This window comes from Xyrauchen texanus, chromosome 25, assembly GCF_025860055.1.
Source record: "Xyrauchen texanus isolate HMW12.3.18 chromosome 25, RBS_HiC_50CHRs, whole genome shotgun sequence".
Lineage (NCBI taxonomy): Eukaryota > Metazoa > Chordata > Actinopteri > Cypriniformes > Catostomidae > Xyrauchen > Xyrauchen texanus.
In genome coordinates, this window is record NC_068300.1 from 36966954 (window position 1) to 36991974 (window position 25021).

Consider the following 25021-nt stretch of genomic DNA (forward strand, 5'->3'; position numbering starts at 1 on the left):
TTTGTGCTTGCAGGGTTATCTATGATTTTATCTCAGTAGGTTTCTCCACACCATGTGTGTGTCTGTGTGCGTAAGTGTGAGTGTATGCAGATCAAGCTAACCAAATGAGCTGGTTATCTATTAAGATAGCTGTGCTCTGTGACTTGATCGCAGGGATAAGTAAAAACGGAAGCTCACAGAATGCTCTCAGGCTCTGATCGGGAGCGTGTGAGATTGCTGTAGGTGTTCCGAGTGAGGGGAGGTCAGATCACTGCTCTGCTGAACCCTGCCAACATCAAAAGTACCAAATGTGAATTATAAATATAGCTGAATTTAACTTTGTAATAAAGACATTAAATAAGAACCTATAAGCAGCAAGCCCTGCGCCTACAGAATTCTGCAGAAAGCTTTCGATTTTGAATGTTCATTTGCCATTTTTTAAATCAACTCCACAGAATTCCACACATCCCCCCACACAGTATGTGTGCAGTTTGTCCCCTACCTATGAGGTGCCAATACTGACTGGACTCAATCACACAGCATTAGCCCTGATAGAATATTATATTGCAGGGAGCAATAACACTAATAATGCTTTGAGCTACCAACAAGATAAATAAGTAATATTGGCATTATATTCATGATGTTAGCCAGATGGGAACTGGCTCCCAAACTGAGTCTGGTTTCTCCCAAGGTTATTTTTATTCATTAACCAACATCTTATGGAGTTTTGTGTTCCTTGCCACAGTCGCCTTCAGCTTGCTCACTGGGTTTTTTAAATACAATTATTATTGGATTACTTTACATTGTTGATATTACATTTTTATCTTCTGTAAAGCTGCTTTGAAACAATGTGTATTCTGAAAGGCGATATGCAAATAAAATTGACTTGACAAGAGTACATTCGTCTAAGCTTTGCTGAACTCATTTTACCATATTCAAAAAACATTTCACAGAATACACAGATTTTCCACCACAATAAGAGCAGAAAATGTGTAAAGAGTGTGCAAGTTTGGCCCTATCTATGAGGCCTCTCCACTGAACACATTGAACTATTTCAAACTGCATTAGCTCTGATAAGAAACTTTGATTATTTGAGATCACAGGGATCTTTTAATCCCCATCTATGCCTCTATGATATTCTGATTTCTAGATATGGCTAGAGTCCTTCCTTCAATGGCAAATATCGCAACTGTGATTGCTTAGAAAAGTAATAGCTCACCACTCCTCAAAAAGCCGCACATTTTGAAGGATCATTTATCGTAGCACAAACCGTGTGGGACGTTTTAAACAGCAAAGCTGAATACTTAGGGGTTTGTTCAAATCCCTAACACTATTGGAGCAATGTTAATAGTGATGCTTTCCTTAGCAAACACAACTAATAATACTTTCAACTCTGGATGATTTGAAACTCTTCTGAAAGACAGAAAGCTCAGGGCTTCAGGAAGCTGAAAAGTAGACATTTCCTGCAGTCTGTGATCTGCCAATTAACCCAGTTCCTGTGGGCATTCACTAACTCCATCTAAACACTTGCTTTCATGCATGCATGTATATGGATACACACACACACACACACTCAAGTTCACTCTGCAGCTCTTTCTCTCCCTGTTAAGTGATGTCTGATGTTTATCCAAAATGAGCTTTTCGAGAGGGTCCCTGAGGAAGTGTCCAGAGAGCTGTGGAACTTTCCAGACATCAGATTTGAGCATGTTGATAGAAAGTGTCTGACTTATCAGAGACTAACTTACATCAAAGAGCATCCCTTGGAGAGTGTCAAAATAAACTCGTTTCGGTGATGTGTGTGTGTGTGTGTGTGTGTGTGTGTGTGTGTGTGTGTGTGTGTAATGTTCTGATGTGGATATCAATGCTCTGAGGTGCTCTGAAGGAGAGGTATTTTTAAGTGCATGTTCACAGCGCAAACTCCTTTCCCTTCAATGCAGTTACTTACAGTTGTTTTTTCATGTCGTGGAAGATAACAGGAAGAGGAGATAATGGGCTTGCACCTGTTTTGGGCAGCAGGTTCTTGCGTGGCTCTTCGGGCCCTTCGATTGGCTGCTCAGCCAGAAACATGTGAGCCTGGTCTAATGTGCTGAGGACGACATGCTCACGCTCCTTCAGCTCTGCCCTCAGCGCCTGAAAACCAAAGAATGGAAACATCACATCAAAACCTGTCAATCGTTACTGACATTAATAGTAAAAATACTGTTACGTCATTCAATGACCATTAAAAGACAGACAGATGTAGGATGGATGGACGGTGAAATAACGGATGAATGTATGGACAGATGAGAGATGGATGGATGAACGGAGGACAGATGCATGGCTGGATGAACGGATGGACAGATGGATGGATGAATGTAAGCATGCATGAATAGAAGGATGGATGAATGGATGGACGGATATATGGATGAATGAATGTATGCATGCATAAGCATGGACGGATGGATGACAGAAGGATGTATGGACAAATAGATGCATGGATAAACAGAAGGATGGCAGATGCATGCATGAATATGAATAATGGATGGATGGACATATGATGGATGGATTGATGGATGCATGGATAAACTGATGGCGGGATGTATGTATGAATAAACGGATGAATGGATGGACATACGGATGACGGATGGAAGTACGAATGGATAATTAATGGATGGACAGCGGATAGATGGATGACGAAAGGATGGGTGGACGCATGTTGGATGAATAGATGTTTGGATGGATGGATGGACGACGGATGAATGGATGGGTAATGGATGCAAGGAAATACAGATAGACAATGGATAGATGGATGGATGATGAATGGTAGGATGATGCATGGAGAGATGGATGGATGGATGAATGGATGTATGAATAAATGGACAGAGAAATTACGGATTTCTGGATAGATGTCAGTGTGCAGGGGTTGCAAATGGAAAATAAAAACAACGAGATTAAGAAAAGGTGAGAATGAGAGCAGAGAAAGAATGAGTGTCCAAATAAAAATGGACACAGTAGTGCAATTGCAGCAGCGAGGTATTGCTGCAGGGTCATGCTGAAATTTAGACAATGTAATAACCTCAGACAAAACAACACACACACACACACACACACACACACACACACACACACACACACACACACACACACACACACACACTTAACTGAACAGCCAAATCTCAGCAGAGGAAAACTGGATTACCATCCCTTTAATAGTTGGACCTCCAAGGAGAGCAGGGTCACAGCACCCTTCCACCCTTTTTTAACGGTCGTTAAACAGTACCAAAGAAGTGATAAGCCTGTTAATTACATCATGCTACAGTACACCCAACCATCCTGCAGCCAGAATTACAGGCCCATGATAAGGAGAGGAGATGATAGGAGTGGTTCATTAAACAGCATTATGGAGGTGTTAAGGGCCGATATTAAAGAATCATAAAGGTCACATGAGTATCAGAGTAAGAAGGGCAAAGAGATACAAGTATGAGGATAAAGAAGCTGCTGACCATGTATGCGTCTACAATTCGCTGGCTGACATATGCAGCACAAAACTGGATCCACTGGACTGTAGTCAGCGCTATTAATGCTAATTTGATTTCCAGGGACCGAACGGTTAAAACATAAAATGTGCACGCACAGTAAGTTGCTTTGGATAAATGCATCATTTTAAACAGACTAGTGTGGTTGAGGACTGATTTCATTTGCAGTTTTTAAACTTCAATATTTTGATTTGCAGCAGAATTTTAAAGGGAAATAATTTACTTCTTTGAGAGGGTTTCAGAACGCTGACAGCAAGCTGGGTTTTAGCGTGCTAACAGTCAAAGGGGGCTGTTCACACAGGTTGCGTTGTATTAAATACAAGTTAAATTCAATCAACAGTATTTGCGGCATGTTGATTACCACAAAAATGATTTGTGGTATACATGTAAATATGATTTTAGTGTAATAAAATAATTTACTAACCTTATCTGTGTAAAGTTATATTCAAAATTACAACTGATAAACTCCGTAGGCGAGTTTAAGACACTAAAATCATGTTAACTTGTACAACGTTTTTGTCTTGTGGCTATACTACTGCCTTAACGCAAACATGATTTTTTCTTTTTTTTTTTTATAAACAGTGTCAAAATTATTTTCTGTGACAATTATCATTGTTACAAATGCTGTCGATTACGTTTTTTTTTTTATTAAACCTGGAACACTAATTTAATTGCTGTACATGTCAAATACATATTAGGCCAAAGTGTCACTTCCTGCTGTATGTTTCAGCACCTCAGACGTGTTTTAAAGATGCCCTGTTATGTAAATGTACTTCATGTAAATGTCGTTCTTTGAGAAAAAAATAAAAACAAATCCACTGCACCACGGGTAGCTGTTTTCGAACACATCCTGTTTGGTGTTGTGATCCTTAACCAGACAGATTATACAGGCTTCATTAAGACGGACAAGTCAACTAATTGGTCAGACAACCCACTGACTAGTGACATTTAGATAAAAGATATGCACAAAAAACAACAAAAACAAAAAACTGAAAATGTATTGACAGCACCACACTGTTAAGGGAGAGTATGGATGGCTTACATTGAATTATGAAGAAGTGTTTTAAGATTTATGGAGGATGGGTCAATCTGAAATTTGTTTCTGCAAAAGCTCTCCAATGGCAATTACAAAAGTTGCATTTCACTCTTCCATTTCTTCCCCTCTCTTTCTTTCACACAAACAAAGACTGTTTCCAATTGTAAGGCCAGATGCCAAAACGGCAGCACACTTCCTGTGCACTTAAAAACACTTGACGGAAACAAAAAACACAGAAGCACACGTATTCACATAATAAATTACTCCTGTGCCTGGAGTGGACGACCATTCAAAATCTTCAGTGCTCAACAACTCACATCCTGAACATCTCTGAGAGACTCCAAAACAACACTGTAATGGCTCAGCTCCAGCCAAAAACATTCAAAAAGCTAGTTTCTGTAGAGGCTAGATGTGGAGAGAGACAGAGTGGTTGTTTTGTCCATCAGTTGTGGTGGTGTCTTGCCCTTGACTGGCTAAGATTTGGGTCTAAGATGTTGGAAAAGTGCCACAACTCCATTTATCACTATGGAAACACACTACGTCATAGCAACAACACTTATCGAAGCATCACTTGCTTCTGTTGAGAATAATGTCACCTTGACACTCTAAATGAACGAAATGTAAAATCTTCTTTATAGGTTAAAGGAACGTTCTTGGTTCAAAACAAGTCACGCTTTATAGACAACATTTATTTATGTTGTAATGAGCTATGCTGTAAATAACATCTAAGAATAATAAAATAAATGAATAAACAAATAATTAAATAATAATTAAAAAAAAGAGAGATAAAATGTCAAAAAATCTAAGAACAAAATAAATAAATACATAATGATAAAAAAAATCTATAAATATCATTAGGTTTAGTATTTTTAGATTATTGTGACAGTATAACTCAAAAGGAGCTTGTGGAAGGCTACCCAAACCTTGCCACATTTTGCACACAACTTTGGAGGTATGCTTGGGGTCATTGTCCATTTGGAAGACCCATTTGACTGAGCTTTAACTTCATGGCTGATGTCTTGAGATGTTGCTTCAAAATATCCTCATAATTTTCCTTCCTCATGATGCCATCTAATTTGAAGTACACCAGTCACTCATGATGTTGCCAAACCCCATGCTTCACGGTTGGGATGGTGTTCTTTGGTTTGCAAGCCTCACCCTTTTTACTACAAACATAACAATGGTCATTATGGCCAAACAGTTACATTTGTATTTCATCAAACCAGATGACATTTCTTCAAAAAGATCTTTGGCCCCATGTGCACTTGCAAACTGTAGTCTTATGGTGTTTTTTTCGTTGCTGAGCAGCCTTTCTGATTATGTCAATATAGGACTTATTTTACTGTGGATATAGATACTTGTCTACCTGTTTCCTCCAGCATCTTCACAAGTTCCTTTGCTGTTGTTCTGGGATTTGATTTTCACTTTTCACACAAACTAAATTCATCTCTATAAGACAGAATACATCTCCTTCCTGAGTGGTATGATGGCTGCATGGTCTCATGGTGTTTATACTTGCACACTATTGTTTGTTCAGATGAACGAGGTACATTCAGGCATTTGGAAATTGCTTCCAATGATGAACAAGACTTGTGGAGGTCCACAATTATTTTTCTGAGGTCTTGACTGATTTCTTTAGATTTTCCCATGATGTCAAGCAAAGAGGCACTGAGTTTGAAGGTAAGCCTTAAAAAAGATCCACAGGGACACCTACAATTGACTCCAAGCTAATTGGCTAATTGCCTAAAGTCTTGACATCATTTTCTGGAATTTTCCAAGCAGCTTAAAGGCACAATTATTATTGTGAACGTCTGACCCACTGGAATTGTGATGTTATCCTTTTAGTGGTGGGAATACTTTAAGTGGATGAGCTTGTTGGGAACTAGTTATATGTTACCAACGTAAAATTCTCATTATCTTTCTCTTTTTAAACCGTCCCCTACTCATATCCTTGTGAGTATCATAAAAGTGTTCATGTTTACCAGCTTTACATAGTCATGACAGGAGGTAACAGTTCAGATATAACTACACACATCCAAGGGTGGTAATACTTTTAAAAGAATGTGTATTTGAATGTTTTTACAATGTCTTGCCCCCCCCATTGTAAAGTGCATTGCTTTAAACACGATTTACAGAACAAACTAAAAAGCGAGTCTGAATTAATTCAACAGCATGTCACATATGCTGTGCATATAGCTTACAGTAGTCATTTTGCACAGGGAAATTCCTTAAAAGATAAAAACGCAGCCTTTCTGATCAATGATGGAACTGAACAGAAGGACTTCTAATTTCTTTGAACATAAAGAAAACTTGTAAAACCCACCAGCTCATATAATGAGAGTACGCTCATAAACGTCTTAACACTTGCTGCTCAAAAAGGTGAAAAATAGAGATTACCACAGATGCTTTTCAGCATAAAAATTTTCATTGGTCAGATATCACCTGAGCACTGTTCCATAACAAGTCCATCTCCAAATTAGATAGCTTACTTAACATTACTTGGGTGCACTAACTAAAGTCAAGGTTACATTTCAGACTGTTCGGTCCATAAACACGGTTAATAGCCATTTAATTGAATTGCCACAGTCTGCATTCAATGGCTTTTGTTACTCATTAAATAAATGCAGAACTTTTTACAGAGACTCTTAGTTTAATATGTTCTAGTAGGCCTAACATGATTTTTCATTGTTGATGTACGAACTCTAAGGTCAAAAACACTATGCTAGTATGCAAAAGCAGACGTTAATGCTACTGCATTGCATTGCAAGCATGCATTCTCATTGTACATCCTTAACTTTTACAGACCTTCTTGGTTTAATGTTTTCTAGTGGGCCTTTAACTAATTCTTCACTATTAATATACAAGTGTAAGGCCAGAGACATACACTTAAAGCAGTTGCAAATGCATTTTAAGCATGCAGTCCCATTGTGCATACTCGTACATACTATGGAGGTAACCAACGTCAGTACTCAAGGGGGGAAGAGAGTTACCTTTAAAAGGATAGCTCACCCAAACATGTCAGTCATTATTTACTCAGCCTAGTTTTGTTTCAAACCCATATGTCTTTATATATTTTTCAGTATACAACGTGAGGATTTTTTTTTTCTTCTTCGCACCGATTTTATACAATGGCGATGGATAGTGACCATCTCTTCAAGCTTTAAAAGTATAATTCAGAAGTCTAATAATTAATACAATTAATCTAATAAAGACATACAATAAGGTTTGTTGAAAAATAAATAAAGGTAATGTATTATTTAGTGAAAATCTTCAACAACCTGCCTTAGTCTGCTTCATGTTTCGGTTCGATTTACGAGTACTCTGGTTCATATAAAATAAGGCTGGGCATAGAAATGCATCTCTGGTTTGCATGCAGTTATGTTGTGTTCTGTTGAGAATATCTCTCTGGTCGTCTGGTTTTAGCAACAACAAAGTGAGTTTTCACCGAACGCTGCACAAAATGCTGCTCTTGTGCACTCTCATGAATGTGCACCATTTTTCATTGAATAATACATCAGATTTTATTTGTTTCTAACCAAACCTTATTGAATGCCTTCAAAAAAAGGCAGGGGTAGCATGTAAATATTTAATAGACTTCTGAATTATATTTTTGCATCAGTTATTATTATTTATAATTTTTTTTCAAAATGTCTTCCTTTGTGTTCTAAAAATGAAAGAAAGTCATATGGAATGCGACATTGCAAGAAATAGAGTTTGAGTAGATAAACACATTTTGCTTATGTACTTATAGAATTTTTCAGGTCAAAATTGTAAGATTCAAAAACGTATTTAAAATAAAAAAGACCCTGATTCACAACTGATGTCTTACAATTTTTACAACCGAGACAGCCTGCATAGCAGTGCTGCTAGCTTTACCGCACATAAAAACGTATAGCCTACCGCTTATCAGGGTGAGGAAGAGAACACTTAAGTGTCTTTCATTTCTTTATTGCATGCATAAAAACGGAACTTGAGTGAATCATCAATGAATTCTTATTAGTCACAGAGAGTTCCTGTCTTGGGTCAGAAATATTCTGAGCCACCCGACAGCTTTAATTCGTCTCTTATTTAAAAGTTTAAGGATTCAGACCCAAATGATCTGAATAAATCACACAGACTTTGGCATTATTTAACAGAGTAGAGCCAACCCAAGATATACTCATTAGTTTAAAGACTTTTCTTTTTTTAAAAAAGCCATTTCTAGTCTACTTGACACATGACTGATCATTTCTTAAAAAGCAGCTGGATAAATACTTAATCAAGTGATGTGAGAATGTAATATAGAAACTTTCACTCTTATGCTTAGCTGAATACTCATGGTGCTCTTTTTCATTTAATGCCTAATGCTAGGGGAGTGTTTAACTACGGTAAGTAACTCTTAGTATGAGCATTAGCAAATAACTAATTAGTGCTCCAACATTCCATTTTGATACTATAAAAAATATATGTCTCACTGCCTATGATAAAATTCATGTTTCATACAGGTTTCACACACATGAGCTTTCAAGGGCATGAATAGCCATTAGCAGAGAGTGACGTGACACTAAATCTTTCTCAAGCTGATAAACAAAAGGACTTCCAGCCATGCTAAAAAAAACTAAACAGTACAATAATTGCTGTATGTACATAATAAAAAATAATAAAAAAATCTAACAAATTATACAGACAGACTAGAGCAACAATTTTAAACACGCAAATAACTTGAAGATGTGTTGAGACAGGATTGACATCAATTATGCTAAACATCATTGATCCGACAGGTTTGAATTTGTTTAGCTTATCATTTGTTTAGCTTAACATTTATCAATGAACTCTTCCTTTAAATGGTTAGTCTAATAATACATAAATCATTTGTACTTATAGCGATCAAAAGCTACACTAGTACTACATGTTTTATGAAAACTGAGAACACAAACATCTCTCACACAAACTTTAAAAAGACCTTCCTAATGGGTGACTGAGCGGTTTAATTATGGCAGCACTAAAGGAGGCTTTCTCTATTGGTTAATGATATGTGTGATTGATAAACACTATTATGAGGCATCAGGATGAGGAACTTCAGAACTAGTCAATGACGAAGGTATATTGTCCTCAAATAGACTTGACCTTCACTAATGAAATTCATTTCATGTGGGTAAATCACATGAAGCAAATGTCCCTTCTTTATCTTATGTTTTGTTATGTTTGTCAGATGGGGACTTAATGTCAACAATGTTACCATGATTTTGTATAGTAAACAACTGATACCTGAAAAGTGTATCTGTGGAAATATAAAGCACATTAATTAAGTATTACGAACGCAACTTCAAGATTGCTGTAGCAAAGAAGATAGCCACAGTCTACTGGTAGATTGTGGAGGATGAAAGTTTAAGAGATTTAATGTCCATTACAATTTGACATTGCAACCTATTGGGGGACTAGTTCTTTAAAGAGTCAAACTCATTTTAGGTTACCTGAATTGGTGACATTTTAGTGCACTTCCATCTTTATACTGTGTAAGGCTTTGTTTGGAAAATGGTAATAAAGCATTATATTACTACATATTGTTTTGATTTCTATTCTAAGATTTCAATAAATGCATTTTGACAGGACAATAAGTATATATAGTCACATTCCAGCACTTTAAAAATTATGCAATTAATCGTGATTAAAACTGTGCGATTAACCGCGACCAAAAGTGTGTGATTAATCGCGATTAAAAATATGTGATTAATCGAGACGCACAACTACAATTATGTGAATAATCGCAATTAAAACTACGCGATCAAGCGCAAGTAAAATTATGCGATTAACCGCGATTAAAATTATGTGTTTAATAGCGATTAAAATTATGTGATTAATCGCGATTAAACATTTGAATCCAATGATAGCACTAATTCCAATGTATTAATTTAGCTTGAGATGGCACAATGCAATTAATTAACACATTTCTCTCTGAAAATTGGACTTTAAAGGTGACATGTATAAATGTTTTTGATGTTATCCATTGGTAGGTTAAATTGCCCAAGGTCAAGTCACTTTGTGGCGCAATCAAAACTTTGATTTGTGTGTTTGAACATCCCAACCAGCCTGACACAGCAATATCAGCTCTACCAATGGTCTCAGTTTGGGGCAGATCTGTTGGTTTGACCAACGGCAGACAGAGAGAGTGTTCAAGAAACCGGTTTGAAAAAAGTCATTGTTATTGTCATTTTTAGTGCCTCAAATGACAGAAATGACCTGCTTCACCTTTAAAAATCTTCTTTTCACAATAGAAAAGGCATCCGTTTCATAAAATGACCCTATATACCCAATTAATTTTGGAACAAAGGTCATTCTTTTTAACGCGTCACTCTAACAGGCTCAGTGGCTTAATCGGTGGAAGTTTTAAGACCGACACAGTGTTCAGTAGTCCTCCAAGACTCTCAGACCTCACACAAATGATTCACTTTCATCCCGTGTTATGGGGCGCTCTATCCTGGTCGGCCCGTTGGTGCGGCACACTAATTAGCTGTGACGTGTTCAAAAGGCCTGCCGTTTTGTACCCGTGCAGCTAAAGCTCTTACCAGGGAGGCTGATTAAAAGACAATCTTTTATAAGAGCCAAAGAAAAAGGTGAAGTAGAGAAAGTCAAAATGGGGGGCAATCTTTCGCTTTGCTCCAGAGGATCATTAGTCAAACTGAGAGAGAGAGAGAGAGAGAGAGAGAGAGAGAGACTGTGAGATTTTGTCTGGTGTGTTCTCATCACTGTAGGCATTCCTATATCATATAGCAAAAAGAAGCAAGACATATAGACAGAACCTCTCTGTGCCTGTAGTGGCACCAAACAGAATTGCAAATTCATTTGTTTTCCTGAACACATCCCATCAACTGCCAATGGTCAGGTTAAACAGATAGTCCCGCCCCAAACTCACACTATCAGTTGCTGTGTTGGGCTAGTCGGGATGCTCAAATAAATAGAGCATAATTTTGATAGCATCACAGTGTTTACACTTTTTGTGGGAATAAATCTACAAATACTAATAGATGTTTCTGCACATTAAAATGGGACAGGAGAAAGTACACTTTAAAATATTTATGTAATTTTAACAGAAAAAGAATGCAAAAATGCTACAGTAAAAACAGGTAGATACTTATTAAATATATTATAATTTTGAACCATATATGGTTAAGACAATTTTATAATTTTACAGTTTAAATATTTAAAAAAAACAAATAATTTTTGTAATATTTTGAAATAATCAATGTATGATTTTAACAATTAACAGTTACAAAGTATATTATGTCTAAAAATACAATCCATGTACGTTAAACAATTGTAAAAATGGCGTTTATTTGTTTTTTTGATGGTCTTGACACAGTGATACAGTGAAAATCAGATTTCGATTGTTCCAGAAGGTTGGTATGTTAAGTTTATATCATTTAAAGGGACAGTTTACCTCAAAATTAAAAAAATTAATTCAGTCATTGTTTACTCAACCCTGTGTTGTTAGAACACTATATGACTTTCTTTCTTTTCTAAACACAAAGTTGAAATTGTGAAAAAATGTTGTGCTCAGTGATGTCATACAATGGCAGGTTATGGTGATCACCTCTTCAAACTTGAAAAGAATGCAAAAGTATAATTCAGAAGTCTAATAAATGATTCCAACAATTAGGTCAATAAGTCTGGGCAAAGAAATACATCAATTATTTGACTACAAACCCTTCAGACATGTTAAGTAAATTCTTCTATCTATGTAGTCTGTCTCAATTGCTTCTGTCTCCATATGTAATCTCAGATGACTCGTCTTTAGTGGGGAACTTTGTGGGGACCAGGACATCTGTTGCAGGGCTCCCTGTTCTTCTATTCTAATCTTTTCTATTTGCAAAAGTAATGTTCGGGGAGTCTAACGTTTATATTTCTTATTGAAACACTAAAGCTGAAGATATAAATAACCATCTTAAGACAAATGCTTTTGTGAAACATTAAGTGCCCAAAACTTTTGCACAATACTGCATGTATGTATATATATAAATATATATATATGCATATTTGTCTGTTTTAGCTGTCAACTCCGCCTTACTCTTATCTTAAGATATCCTTACTAAAACTTGCTCTTAGCAGTTTTGTGAACAGGTTTTAAGCAAAAACGCCTAGTTAGGAACTCTTTGGAGAACTTGTAGTGGTAAGATAAAAATGTGAATCTGAATACGGTCCCTGAATTATAATGATATTTCTCTGGCATTTAAACACATTATCTCTGAACCTGGGTCAGTTTTTACACTGATTAATATGTTTTTGTAAAAATGTGAGGGGTTTAAACACAAGTGGTTGTGTGGATGTGAACCAGCTCTGCTCAGATCTACTATTAGACAGTTAATGACACATTTAGCTTGTTTGTTATTTGTGTCAAATGGTACACATTTACTATGTAATAATGGAGAATCTCATTGGCTCACCAGCTAAGGGATTGGTTGAGTCTAGACTCAGAAATCCATGTACTGTACATAAACATTTAAATTGTATAATAGTAATGATAATTGAGCTGTAGGGTAAAATGGCAAAATGGGGAATATGAAAAATAAATGAATGAGCAAATTAAATGCTGGAGAAAAGAGACATGCAAATAATAGAACTGGAAAGAAGAGAGGTGGCGAGATAAAGAGGAGATAACATGAGACTAGACCAGAGGTTTTGTATGTGTTTTTCCCCTCATATGTGTATGCGTGTGCGTACTGACCGTGCAGTGTGTGTGTTGTTGCAGTAATGTGGGTACGTCTCCTCCGATGGGCATCTGTTTGTTCAGCTCTTCATCTTTCACACTGATCCAGCGGCTCAACTCTTCCAGCACTGACAACAGCCGGTTCCAACGCTCTGCACTGGCCTCCAGGTGAGCCCTACACACACACACACACACACACACACACACACACACACACACACACACACACACACACACACACACACACACACACACACACACACACACACACACAGTTTAACACAAAAAAAATCACAACTTACAGTATTTACAGTCTAAAGTTACCTCCTTAGCATACACAAACCTCTTCAAAACTTGTGAGCCCATCTGTGTGTGTATTTGTTAATGGAGGTGTCAGCAGACTTTGTAATTACAAGCCTTGTCTAATTAGTGCCTAATGAGATTTAAATAATAAAACAGAACACATTCTAACACTCACATTGAGTCCCTCTCACACCAACAAAGCTTTCTCTGTTTGACAGGCAATTTCTGATTTTATTTTAGGTTAAGCTATTTATATTTTTGTCTCCTTATTTTACCAACAACTGGCACACACGCACACGCACACACACACACACACACACACACACACACACACACACACACGCTCACTAAAGACATCCCGATAAAATCAAGAAAATCTTCATTTTAAACTGAAACACGTGATGTGCAGCCTTAAGTGACAAGAATGTGTGGGCGATATATTTATTTGACCTATTATAGAACGGTAAGTTTTACCACCATTGCACAGTTTAACAAGAGAACAGAACCATATCTCCATTTGTCTCTACTAATGACTTTTTCAATGGCATGAGTAACGCATGTTCAGTACGAGCTGTTATTAAAGGTTCACTCAGTAGGTTTTTGTTTATGTTTCGCTTGCTCTATTAGTCCCAGTGGTCATGGACTGTATAAATGAAGTCTGGCTGATCACACACATGCTGATTCATACACATCATTCTGGACTATACGGTTGACTGCGGCTCAATTATGTTGTGTTGCAACTTTTGTAAGTAACAAAAGCAAACTAAGTGCACCTTTAACAAGAGAAAACAATCATGTCTCCATCTGTCTCAACCAGTGGCTCATGTTTTCTTGGGCTTCATGTCACCTTATTTAACACCATGACTGAAAGATGTCCAGTATGATCGGTGAGCGTGTTAAAGACTGACCGAATGTTGGCTGATTTGGCTTTGAGGTCGTTCCAGCGCTGGTTCATGTCGTCGAGTCTATGCTGTAGAAACCCTGCCTCCTCTGAGCTGCCCAGAGCTTTCACCATTTTCAGCTTATTTCCCTCCACACCCCTGAACACATCATTATGAGCCTCGATCTCTGCCTGGATGTCCTACAAAGAGAGACAGAGAGAGAGAGAGAGAGAGCACGAGAGAGAGAGAGAGATTGCTTTAATTGCAATGTTATCACCTTCATTATGTGGCTTCGTTACAGGGGAAGATAAATAAATCAAAGACAGACAGAAACATTTACAAACCTTCCCTAATGAGAGAAAGACACAATTAAAACCGTCAGACTGATTCTGAAACTCTCCACACACACACACGCACGCACCACGCACAAGTCTAACTGTTGATTAATCATACCAGACGTGAAACCCCTCATTGAGCCAAGGAAACACAATGCAATCTACATACACACATTTGTTTCACTATATTAGCAAAGGGTACATATATATGTATATATACACCGCACCCTCACAAAAAACTTTGAAGCAAACGATTATTTGGTTGATTTAAGTCTTTTTCTTTTTACAAGTGAGGACCGATGAAAAAGTTCTCACTCGTTGGTTTTTGTAATGTTTTCACTATATTAGTGAGGATTGGCCCCAACAAGTATAGCCAAACTGTCACACATACACACATTTAGTCTCTGATCTCTGATTGTGTATGAAGGAGCGTTTTTATCACTGGAAGTTGGCTGTATTTTTAGTCTCTCACAGGAGACATATCACATGAGCTTCAGTGTCTTCATACCTATTGGTAGTTGCCGCACCATTGCTCAATTGAAGAGAGAGAGAGCGAGAGAGAAAGGCAAGTTGTGAAGAGGCATAAAGTATAAAGAAGTTTGGGTCTTGTCCAGTTCATTTGCAAAGTGCTCTCCACTATTTAACAAACTCGCTCTTTCTCCCCCGACGCTCCTTTAAGGATAACACTCCAGGATAGTAACAAATACAAAGAGCACACAAACACAAATTCCTCATAGACAGTTCAATTCATAGACAGTCACATTCAAACAAGACGTTAACATTAATACACAGTGCTCAAATAATCAGATAATGGCACTGCAGCATCTATGAACAGTTGTAAAGAAGAAATTGGTAGACATATTTGTAGACTTAATGATCAGAATTTCTGCCCATCAAAAAGTAATGAGTCCAGAGGCACAACTGAGAAATAAAGCAGAGAATACACAGTTCTGTATATATCACATTCACATTCTGAATTGTAATTGGTCAAATCAAAACAAAACACAAAAACTAACAGCAATTAAGGGGCCAAACACACTGATAGCATGTAAGGAATTATGATTGGACATCACTGGTTTTGAAGAAGTTTAAAAACATAAGTAGAATTGCTTATATTTCAATACAAATAATTATAACTTTTGACAAACAGGTGGTGCTGTCGCACAATTGATGCGGTCAGGGTATGGTGACAATGGCAAACACAAAGTTTCATATTAATACAGTGTGTTTATGTTATATATTAATCGCCAAGATACAGTCTTAGATTCTTATTGTCACGAGTGTCCCAAGATGCTTCATGACAAATTTAGTGCGAATCAAACATTCAGCTTAGGAGGAGTTCTAAAAAGTACGTTTTCAATGAAATTCAAAATGGTGGAATGGAAGAATGGCCGTCCATGGCGAATTGGGTACCAGGGTATTCAGTATAACTAAAGAATTCTAAAGAGAGCAGAGACAGGATGATGGGACAAATTAATCAAATGTTATAAGCATTTTTAACATTACATTATTTCTATATGTCCAAACTTTGATGGTACATCAGGACATGGTGCTGATGATGTATAACACAGTTTCATAATGATGTGCCAATGCATTTGTAAAATGTTATGACAAACTTCAATATGGCCAACAAATAAAACGGGTTCATTCGACTCCGTATGTCCCAAGGAACCTTAAGAGACCAGACATATAATTTTAGGCCAATATATTCCAAAATTATCAGCAAAAATAGCAATTTCCTGACAACTAGGTGGCCATGATTATGAAGAAATTTTCATGTCAATATGCTAAGGCGCTGCGAATATACAACCACATGTCCATTTTGGCATGATCGCCATCAAATTATTTGAAGTGTTATTTGGAAACGGTTTGGTCTATCAAACAACTTTCAATAACTTTTTGTCCCCAGTGTCCCTACATGATATGTGACACATTTTGTGCAAATCAAAAACATGGCCTAGGAGGAGTTCGAAAAATAATATATAATTAGTTTTTTTTTTTTTCATCAAAATGGTGGAAACATAGTTGTCAACTCGGCATGAGCCAAGGACTTTAATTCTAGGCCTTACGGTTCAAAAGTTACAAGCAACTTTAAACCGTTGGTGGCACTAGAGGGTTTGAGTTAGAGACCCAAATATGGGTCATTTTGCCAAATTTCAGCATTTTTCTAAATATGTTTCTATTGGCTACCATAGAAACCCAGCCAGAAAAAGAATAATAAGAATACAAACAGATAAAATAGGTTCCTCAACACCTTTGGTGCTCGCCCCCTAACAAAATAAAGAACACAAAACATCTTTCAAAGATTTGATGGCACTAACCTGACAAACTTTGGCAAATCTAGAATATTTCATCCTCAAAACGGCTTGCTCTATCCAAATGGTACCTTGTAAACACAACTTTGATCAACAGTGATAATAACCTGGGAATCCTGACCCCCGAAGGCTTCCAATGATTCACATGACACACACACAATATCAACACCATAAAATCCAAATACTGCAGCCACTAGACCTAACCTTTAGTCTAGTGTGTGTGTGTGTGTGTGTGTGCTCTGTTTAACAGTCAGAGGAAGTCTAATTTCTGCTGTTCATTTGTTATAGATTCATAATGAAAGATTTAACTGAAATTACTTCCAACACAAAATCATTATCTACGCGTGCGTGCGCATGCACACACACACACACGCACACACACACACACACACACACACACACACTTATGCTTTTTTCGTTAATAAGTTAAATTATTGATTCTAGATTATGAAGACTTCCCAGAGCTTTAGTTTAGCATGCTCCAATTTAAACAGACTAACCCACAAACCCAATAGACTGACAGAGAGAAACGGGTAAAAATTTGACATTTTCACATTTGACCTTTTCCTGTTGGTTGATGGAAGCATTCTGTCCGACAAAACGCACATGCACACGCACACACAGTGAGTAACGCACTCTGACATACACTTTCACAGGTGGAAGATTCTCTTCAAACTTTAGTGTGTTTTGAAAGCCCTCTATTTCTTTAAAATATTTATTTCACAGAGTCATCCGTAACCGTACACCTATTACAGGTTCATTCTCCCTGTAGTAACCTAACAAAATGTTGATAGTTAATGGATCAATCATTGCGAAATTCAAAATCAACTGCTGAATTTCCAGCTCAATTTTGTACCGACTACGCCACACAGTGTCTAAAAATTACATTTCGCAATACAAATATTTTTCTAATTTTTCTTATAAGCTATGATATTGTATTTTTATATTTTTAATGAAAAAATATTTTTCCAGTAAAAATGTAACTATTTAGATTCTTTTTAGATTTTCTAAAAAGACAAACAGAGCAGACAAACAGAGCAGAATTTTGAGTGTGTTTACATGCACAGCAACACACTGATAACTACCAAAATCATTTTACATGAGATTTAAAAACATCAGGATATTCTCTGCTTTTGATGTCAAAACTAAAACAGTCATGCACACAACACTTTTGCACATTGGAAAACCTATAAGAACACAGGTAAAAGTGTTTACATGCAATGGAAAATCGAGGTAATGTTCAAAAATCAACCTGTGCCGATCGGTTTATGCCTAAACCTTACCCCGATAAAAGAAAACCATTTAAGGCATTTACATGACCTTACATGTTGTCGGCTTATTAAGTTTAAGTTTATTAAAATGTACGGTCACTTGCAGCATCATGTATAAGATGAGCCAGTCTCCAGTCAAACAAAAAAAAGTGGAGGCATATCTGTCTCAAGGAATTCTGGAGTAAAAACAAAACTTTGGTCATCCCAGGTAGAGTTCTGATGGTAGCGACATTAGCATCAGCAACTGTTAAACCATCCTTAATGCAATTCAATTAAAACCATGTTGCAGTAGTTATTATGAATGTTGTAATAAATTTACCAGCTATCTGTCAAAAATCATGCATAATTTTCTCGCCAAAGCCAATTTTTACATCCATTCAACGAGTATTAATTTTAATCTTTACACCACACCATCCTGATTCCTCTATCTCTATTCCTCCACATCCGAAGAATCCAGAAACATACCACAAATCTGAAAATACCTCCTCAAACTTATTCATCAACTCCTGCAGGCTGAAGTTCAGACCAATCATCATGATCTCCGTCTATCTCTACCAGGCTACATTCCAAAATGCCAAAGACGGAGAGAAATCTGGGAATGGATCAGTCTCTGGAGGTCCACACACACACAATACAGCGCATTGTATCCAGGAACATTTGTGGAAGAGCACACACACACCACAGCTTCACCATCTGGCAGATTGGAGCAATTCCTTGGCGTGTGTCTGAGCGTGTGCACCGTTCTATAGGTTTGTGGTAGTAGCTGCATGCTCCAAAGTTCAACGGCCCACTGTGGAGAGTCTTGCCCAGTATTCAAGCTGCTTATATGAGAAGGAAGTGTACTGTAGTGTCGATTGTCGGTAGACTGACTGAAGATAGAATTAAGGGTAGGGAAAGGGTTAGGGTAGGGTTAGAGTTTCATCCAAATATTCAACTGTTGATCAGTGATTTGGTGAACGATTCATCTGCCAAACCCTCACTGGTCCACTTTTTGTCACAAAGCACACACACAAGTGCACTCGTACACACACAGAAGGTGTCTTGTTCTTTATCCTGGTTGTGACCCTCGGCCAAGCCTTTGTACTCAATTACCAGCATCAAAGTGCCCCTGTGTGGATTGTGCCCCACGGCTGTCTGACTTGCTCTCTCTCGCAGAAAACACACACTCCGAGTCAGCTAACCAAGAACAGTTGAGATCCTGCTTTGAGGAGAACATATTCAAACCTACATACAAGATTTGCAGATTCAAGACAGCAACTGATGACTTATTTGAGCTGTAAAAGTAAGTGTCTTTGTTGCAGCCCAAACCCCAAAGATCCTCTGCAACCAGAAGCTCATTTAGATCTTTTAATGTTCCATCAGCACTGGAGGTAGATCCTTCCAAATGAAGGTTGAAGATAAGACTTTCCCCTCCTGGGTTCAAGGATCAGATAGGCAAGCTTGAGGTCTGTGGTTTCAAAAACTTTCCGAAAACTCTCAGATCTGCCATCTTTCCTTTTTCGGTGGTCTCTCCAGCTCTTCACTTAAATGTTGGCTCCCAAAGCTGACTTTTCCGCTCTCTCTCTTCCACCTTCTCTCTCTCCTGTCTTTCCCTCCAGTGGCAGCTGTTTATTATTTTATTCAGCATCCTCTGTTTCCCCACCTCTTTCCCTCCACTACTCCATCCCACTCCAAACTAACACACACAGCCACTTCCTGTAGGGCCCCACCATGAAAGAGAGAGAGCATACTGTAGAAAATGAAAGAAAGAAGAATGTCTGAAAAGAGAGTGAGGAAAAGACAGAAGAAAGTCTGTTGGAAGGAAAAGTTTGAAGAAATGTCAAAACAACTTGTAATGTCTGATTGTGTATTTTGTTTTTTAACTAAAAGTGAATGATAAAACCCAGCAAGCACACGTACTTTGACGAGACATCTTTTGAAATATTAACATTGGTACAAAAAGCATCACATTCTATTTTCAGTGTCATACTTTAGTACAAACATATGACAAACATCTTTAAAAATGCAAAATCACATACATTCTAAATCATAAATATTGCAAAAACATTTGCTTATTATTGTTCTAACATCCAAAAGGCAATGTTTTATAGACATATCAGGTATACTGTGACTCACCGCTGTGACATTGCAGACATGGCAACTTATTGCAACATGTGTATGGCAATATGTTACAGACTAGGGCTGCAAGATATATTTAATTTATAGGAATATCACAAATGTACTTATCGCACTTGTGATAATGGAATGATTTTAATATAGTAATGTTCAAGGTGACGCAGATAGCAGAGAATAGACTGTGTGTGCTATTGTCACTTGATGGGTGTGCGTGCAGTGTACATAGGCACTGACTCAAATGATGGAGTGTATGAAAATAGACTGTGTGTGCTATTGTCACTTGGTGTGTGTGCGTGCAGTGTAAATGATGGATTGTGTTACAATTTGTGCATATCTAGCTGTAACCGGCATTGTCCTATGCTTTAACTCTGTGTTGTGTGTGAAGACAATAATGAGACCAGACGCCAGTATACAAACTCAAACTTCATATTCATAACTTAAAAAAAAAGAATAAGACTAAAAATAATTGAATGTGAATTTTGTTATCTGCTAGATAGCTTACGGTAAAAATGTACACATAATACGCAGTCTACAGGTATATGCAATTTGGAACAAAAGACAACTATTTTTGTGTATCTGGGATAGATGGTCCTTTATTATTCCAATAAACTTCAGCTTATTTGGGCAATTGGGATTCTGATGTTCTGCACACTCAAATGACGTCATCATAGGATTATCGTAATGCATATCATGCATATCACATATCGCATTTTCCAACACCTTATTGGATATCAAATTTTTCCTCCATATCTGTTAAAGACAATGTGACATATTGCAGCAATATCGCACCAAAATGTATCGTAAAAATAGCAGATTCTATGACTTATTGCAGTGAAAAATTGCACATTAGAGCTTTTCAGCAACATATTGCAAGAATTGCACCGACATATTGAATATAATGCAACTTGTATACAAATATGTTGACTTATTGCAGCCACATATATAGTGCACAGACATGTGTAGTGAAATATCAGTTACTATAAATTATTAAAGCAACATATTGCACATATTGCAGCATTGTAGTGACAAGAAATGCAACATATTGAAGTCACAAATTAAGTGACAAAATATTTTAAAAATTGTAACTTATTGCTGCAACATAATGCAACTATATGTATAGCAACATGTTACAGACAATGTGAAGTCTTGCAGCAATATTTTGCAGATATTGTGACATACTGCAGCATCATAAACGGCAATATATTGGACATATTATGGTATTGCAGCGACACATTGCCGGTATTGCGACATATTGCAGTGCCATACATTTAAAACAACATATTGCAGACATTGGGACAGATTGCAAAGACATACAGTATATAGTTATGCATTGCCGATAGTGTAGCGACATGTTTAGTGACATATTGCAGGTATTATGATTAGCAGCGTGCTAGAATCTTTTGTGAAATTAAAAGCTTGTGCTAAAACTAAAGACCTGCAGCATACTACAAAAACCTCGTAATTTAAGAAAACCCTTAGTGACGACAGCCTTACAATTATAACTTATATCAAGGTATATTTCGGTTTTACATGTGCTGTATATCTCACGCACAGTACGTGTGACGGAATCCGCTGACAGTCCACATCCATGCAAGCTGTCAGCACATGCACCTTAAGTTGACTGTACTAAAAAGTATCACAAAGCAGTCATGTATGCAAGTGCTGAACTCTTCCATATGGAGCTTATGGTCAATAGAATATACTTTGATGTGCTAGAGTGCTAGACCCACACCATACGGCAAGGGGAAAAACCAGGTTTCTTGCCACTGGACCCAGATCATCATTAAGTAATGACTCACACAAGTGTATGAATCATAACATTCCATCCTCAAATGTTCCGACACACTTAGTTGTTTCTCAAGTTCACAATAATCTCTATTTTCATTTGTCATCAATACCTCACTTAGCCATTAGATATCACCTCCTATTCACTTCTCTGCATAGCTCGGAGTAAAACAGCCTTTTTCAGTGTGTGTGTGTTATGTATGATGCCTCCTTTGAAATTCATAATGTACATATGGGCTCTTTCTCGGCTTGTCTACATCAAAAAAATCAGCGTGTCAGGGGCCATGTGGTCCAAACTTACTGAAGACTAACCTAAAAATAACAGCAGGAAAGACAGAAGACAATTCTAAATATTCATGAACGTTCCCTTTGAAGTGCCTTTACTTCATTAGCACATTTACATAATGAAAATCCAGCACGGCACGTTGAAGTCGCGTGCGTGTGTGCACGTCCAAACAAACTCTGCTGGATTACAATCAGATAAGGTTATGAATATGTGTTACACATAATGGTTCACGAGTTAATACACGAGAAGATTTGTTTAAGCAAACAAAAGTAATACGGTTGATTAAGCCAACCGAGAATCATATCACAGCAGACATTACGCGCTCTGAAAAATTAGTGCTCGGCAGGGCTCCAGATGCAGGGCACAGAATAATATACTGAACGGAGTGAAACACAGAAAGAGGGTGATGGGTGAAATGAGAGGCCTTCTAATGAAAAGTTTGCATTTATCAACTGTTTATGATAATATATATATATATATATATATATATATATATATATATATATGAATTGCTGACACAACGGTAAACTGCCAGCAGGAGGTGAAGCCACCAGAAGTGTTTGAGCGGCCATATAAGTATTCCCCAACTGCCAAAGAGCCTCAATGATTGATAGCCAATACCGCCGCCGTTGCACCATCTCAGACCAACGTATACAACAGTTGCATTTAGCCCCCTAGTGACAATCGTGATAGACTTTAAATCATGGATGATATTCGCTGCAATGGAGAATATATATACGCAGATCGCAATGTCAGAGCTTCCACCTGTCCAGTGTGCAGCTTATCAGTACAGCACAACGTTCACCACGGGCAAAACTGTCTACATGATTGTGGTGGTGGGGGCGTGGATGAGTGCCGTTTTGTGAATGAAGAGTGAAATCAGGAGGTGAGAACGGTGAGGATTATCACCTGGCAATGATTGTCTCTAACAGCTGTTTGTAATTGCAGGGAGAGTGGAGACGGAGACGGGTTTTAAGAGTGAGCCAGACGCCAGTGAGGAAAGTGAGCTACCGACAACGAAAAATTGCGTGCTGAGATTGCGCTGAAAAGCAAATTGTTTGAGTTGTTGTTAAAATAAATTACCTGTTTGAGTTGTCTCCTGCTTCCTCCTTGCACCCCATCCTAAGAACTTTGTTACAAAGTTGTAATTCAAGTAGGAAAAGCTGCAATATTTGCTTGTTGACAACACGTCCTTTTCCCCACGAATTTCGTCTGGAATTTCGAAATCACCTAAAATGGCAGTTTTCATATTGACATGCTCTCTATAGTCATAGATACATATCATATATACTGTGCATGTATGTTTGTCATTTAAAAACTGATTTAACCCTAGCATAAGTTTAATTGTATCCATCTAGCGTAGCTTTTCTCCCTCTCTCTGTCTGTGCGCCCGATGTGTGTAAATAGAAAGAGAGTGCAAGCAATAATGAGCACTCTTGAGTCACCGTGAGGAAAAATGCACTTTTAAATGAAAAAATGTACGCAAAAGTAATGTCTGAAAATGCCTAAATTTACCGAACTAGTATACATTCAGCTTGATCTGTTCGCTGTAGTTAGTTAGAGCTACTTTGTGATATAGATATACTCGCTCTGGCTTTCAAGAAGCAGGAACGTTTTCTGACTCTAAATAAAGAAACGATTGCATGCGCAGAACGTTTGCATTGTAAGGCTTTACAGGCAGGTTTCAGATGTACAAGTGGTGGTTGAATGACTAATGTTTGCTCTTTGATATTCAATGTTTTTCTATCAAGTCAACAGTCACGCTGGAATATTTGGGCATAAATATATGGAGGCGCAGTGGTTTCAATGTTATGACGTCATCAGCTATCCAGTTCTAAACTATAGATCAGTGGCTAAAACGGAAGAATGTGTGCATAACAGTATACAGACTGTACACGCAAGCAAGTGCACACAATTTGATCTTGTGAGCTCTAATGGAGCAATTTCTTCACTGGTACTTCTGACAAACATCTGAGTCCAAACCACATCTGCCCCTAACTGATAATGGTGTGTGTGTGTGTGTGTGTGTGTGTGTGTGTGTGTGTGTGTGTGTGTACTTGCAGTGCAATTCTGGATTTTGATCAATGAAACGTTGCACAATTAAGGTGCTATTAAGGGCGCACAATTAAAGGCATGTTCTTGCATTGAAATCGGCTAGATGGAACACAACCAAACTGAACAAAGTGTGTTTGTAGGCTAGTTTTCCCACATACCGTTGCCAATACAAACATTCCATAGGCTTATTCACAACTAAATATGCCATCCGCGCAATAATCTGACAGGTCCTTTGTTTTAAACTGACACTGATCCACTGTGCTGTGGCAAAAGTATTTTTTACCTAGGCATGATGTGTTAAACTGTAGCATTGGTAAACATTGGCTACTAGGGGTAAAGTTATGTTTTGGATTTTGTCGATAGTCATTATGTATTACTTCATGTAAACCAGCAGAAGTCTATGGTATGTCCTCATTTGGGTAAATATGTGTGTTTGCTCTTGTGCAGCAATTCTGGATGTTG

At 37.6% G+C, this 25021-nt stretch overlaps 1 protein-coding gene across 8 annotated transcripts in view; it reads right to left on the reverse strand.

Annotated features, from left to right (window-relative positions):
• Positions 1-25021, reverse strand: part of LOC127618368 (utrophin-like) — a 269333-nt gene that overhangs the window by 84073 nt on the left and 160239 nt on the right. For 6 of the 8 annotated variants that reach the window (XM_052090759.1, XM_052090761.1, XM_052090757.1 and 3 more), the window contains 3 exons: positions 14425-14597; positions 13232-13388; positions 1980-2109 (listed from right to left, as the gene is read on the reverse strand). In XM_052090759.1, the coding sequence (XP_051946719.1) occupies positions 1980-2109; positions 13232-13388; positions 14425-14597 (460 nt within the window). Of the gene's footprint in view, positions 1-1979; positions 2110-13231; positions 13389-14424; positions 14598-18783; positions 19898-25021 lie in introns of those variants that run through there. The other 2 variants (XM_052090763.1, XM_052090765.1) reach the window with 2 other exon arrangements.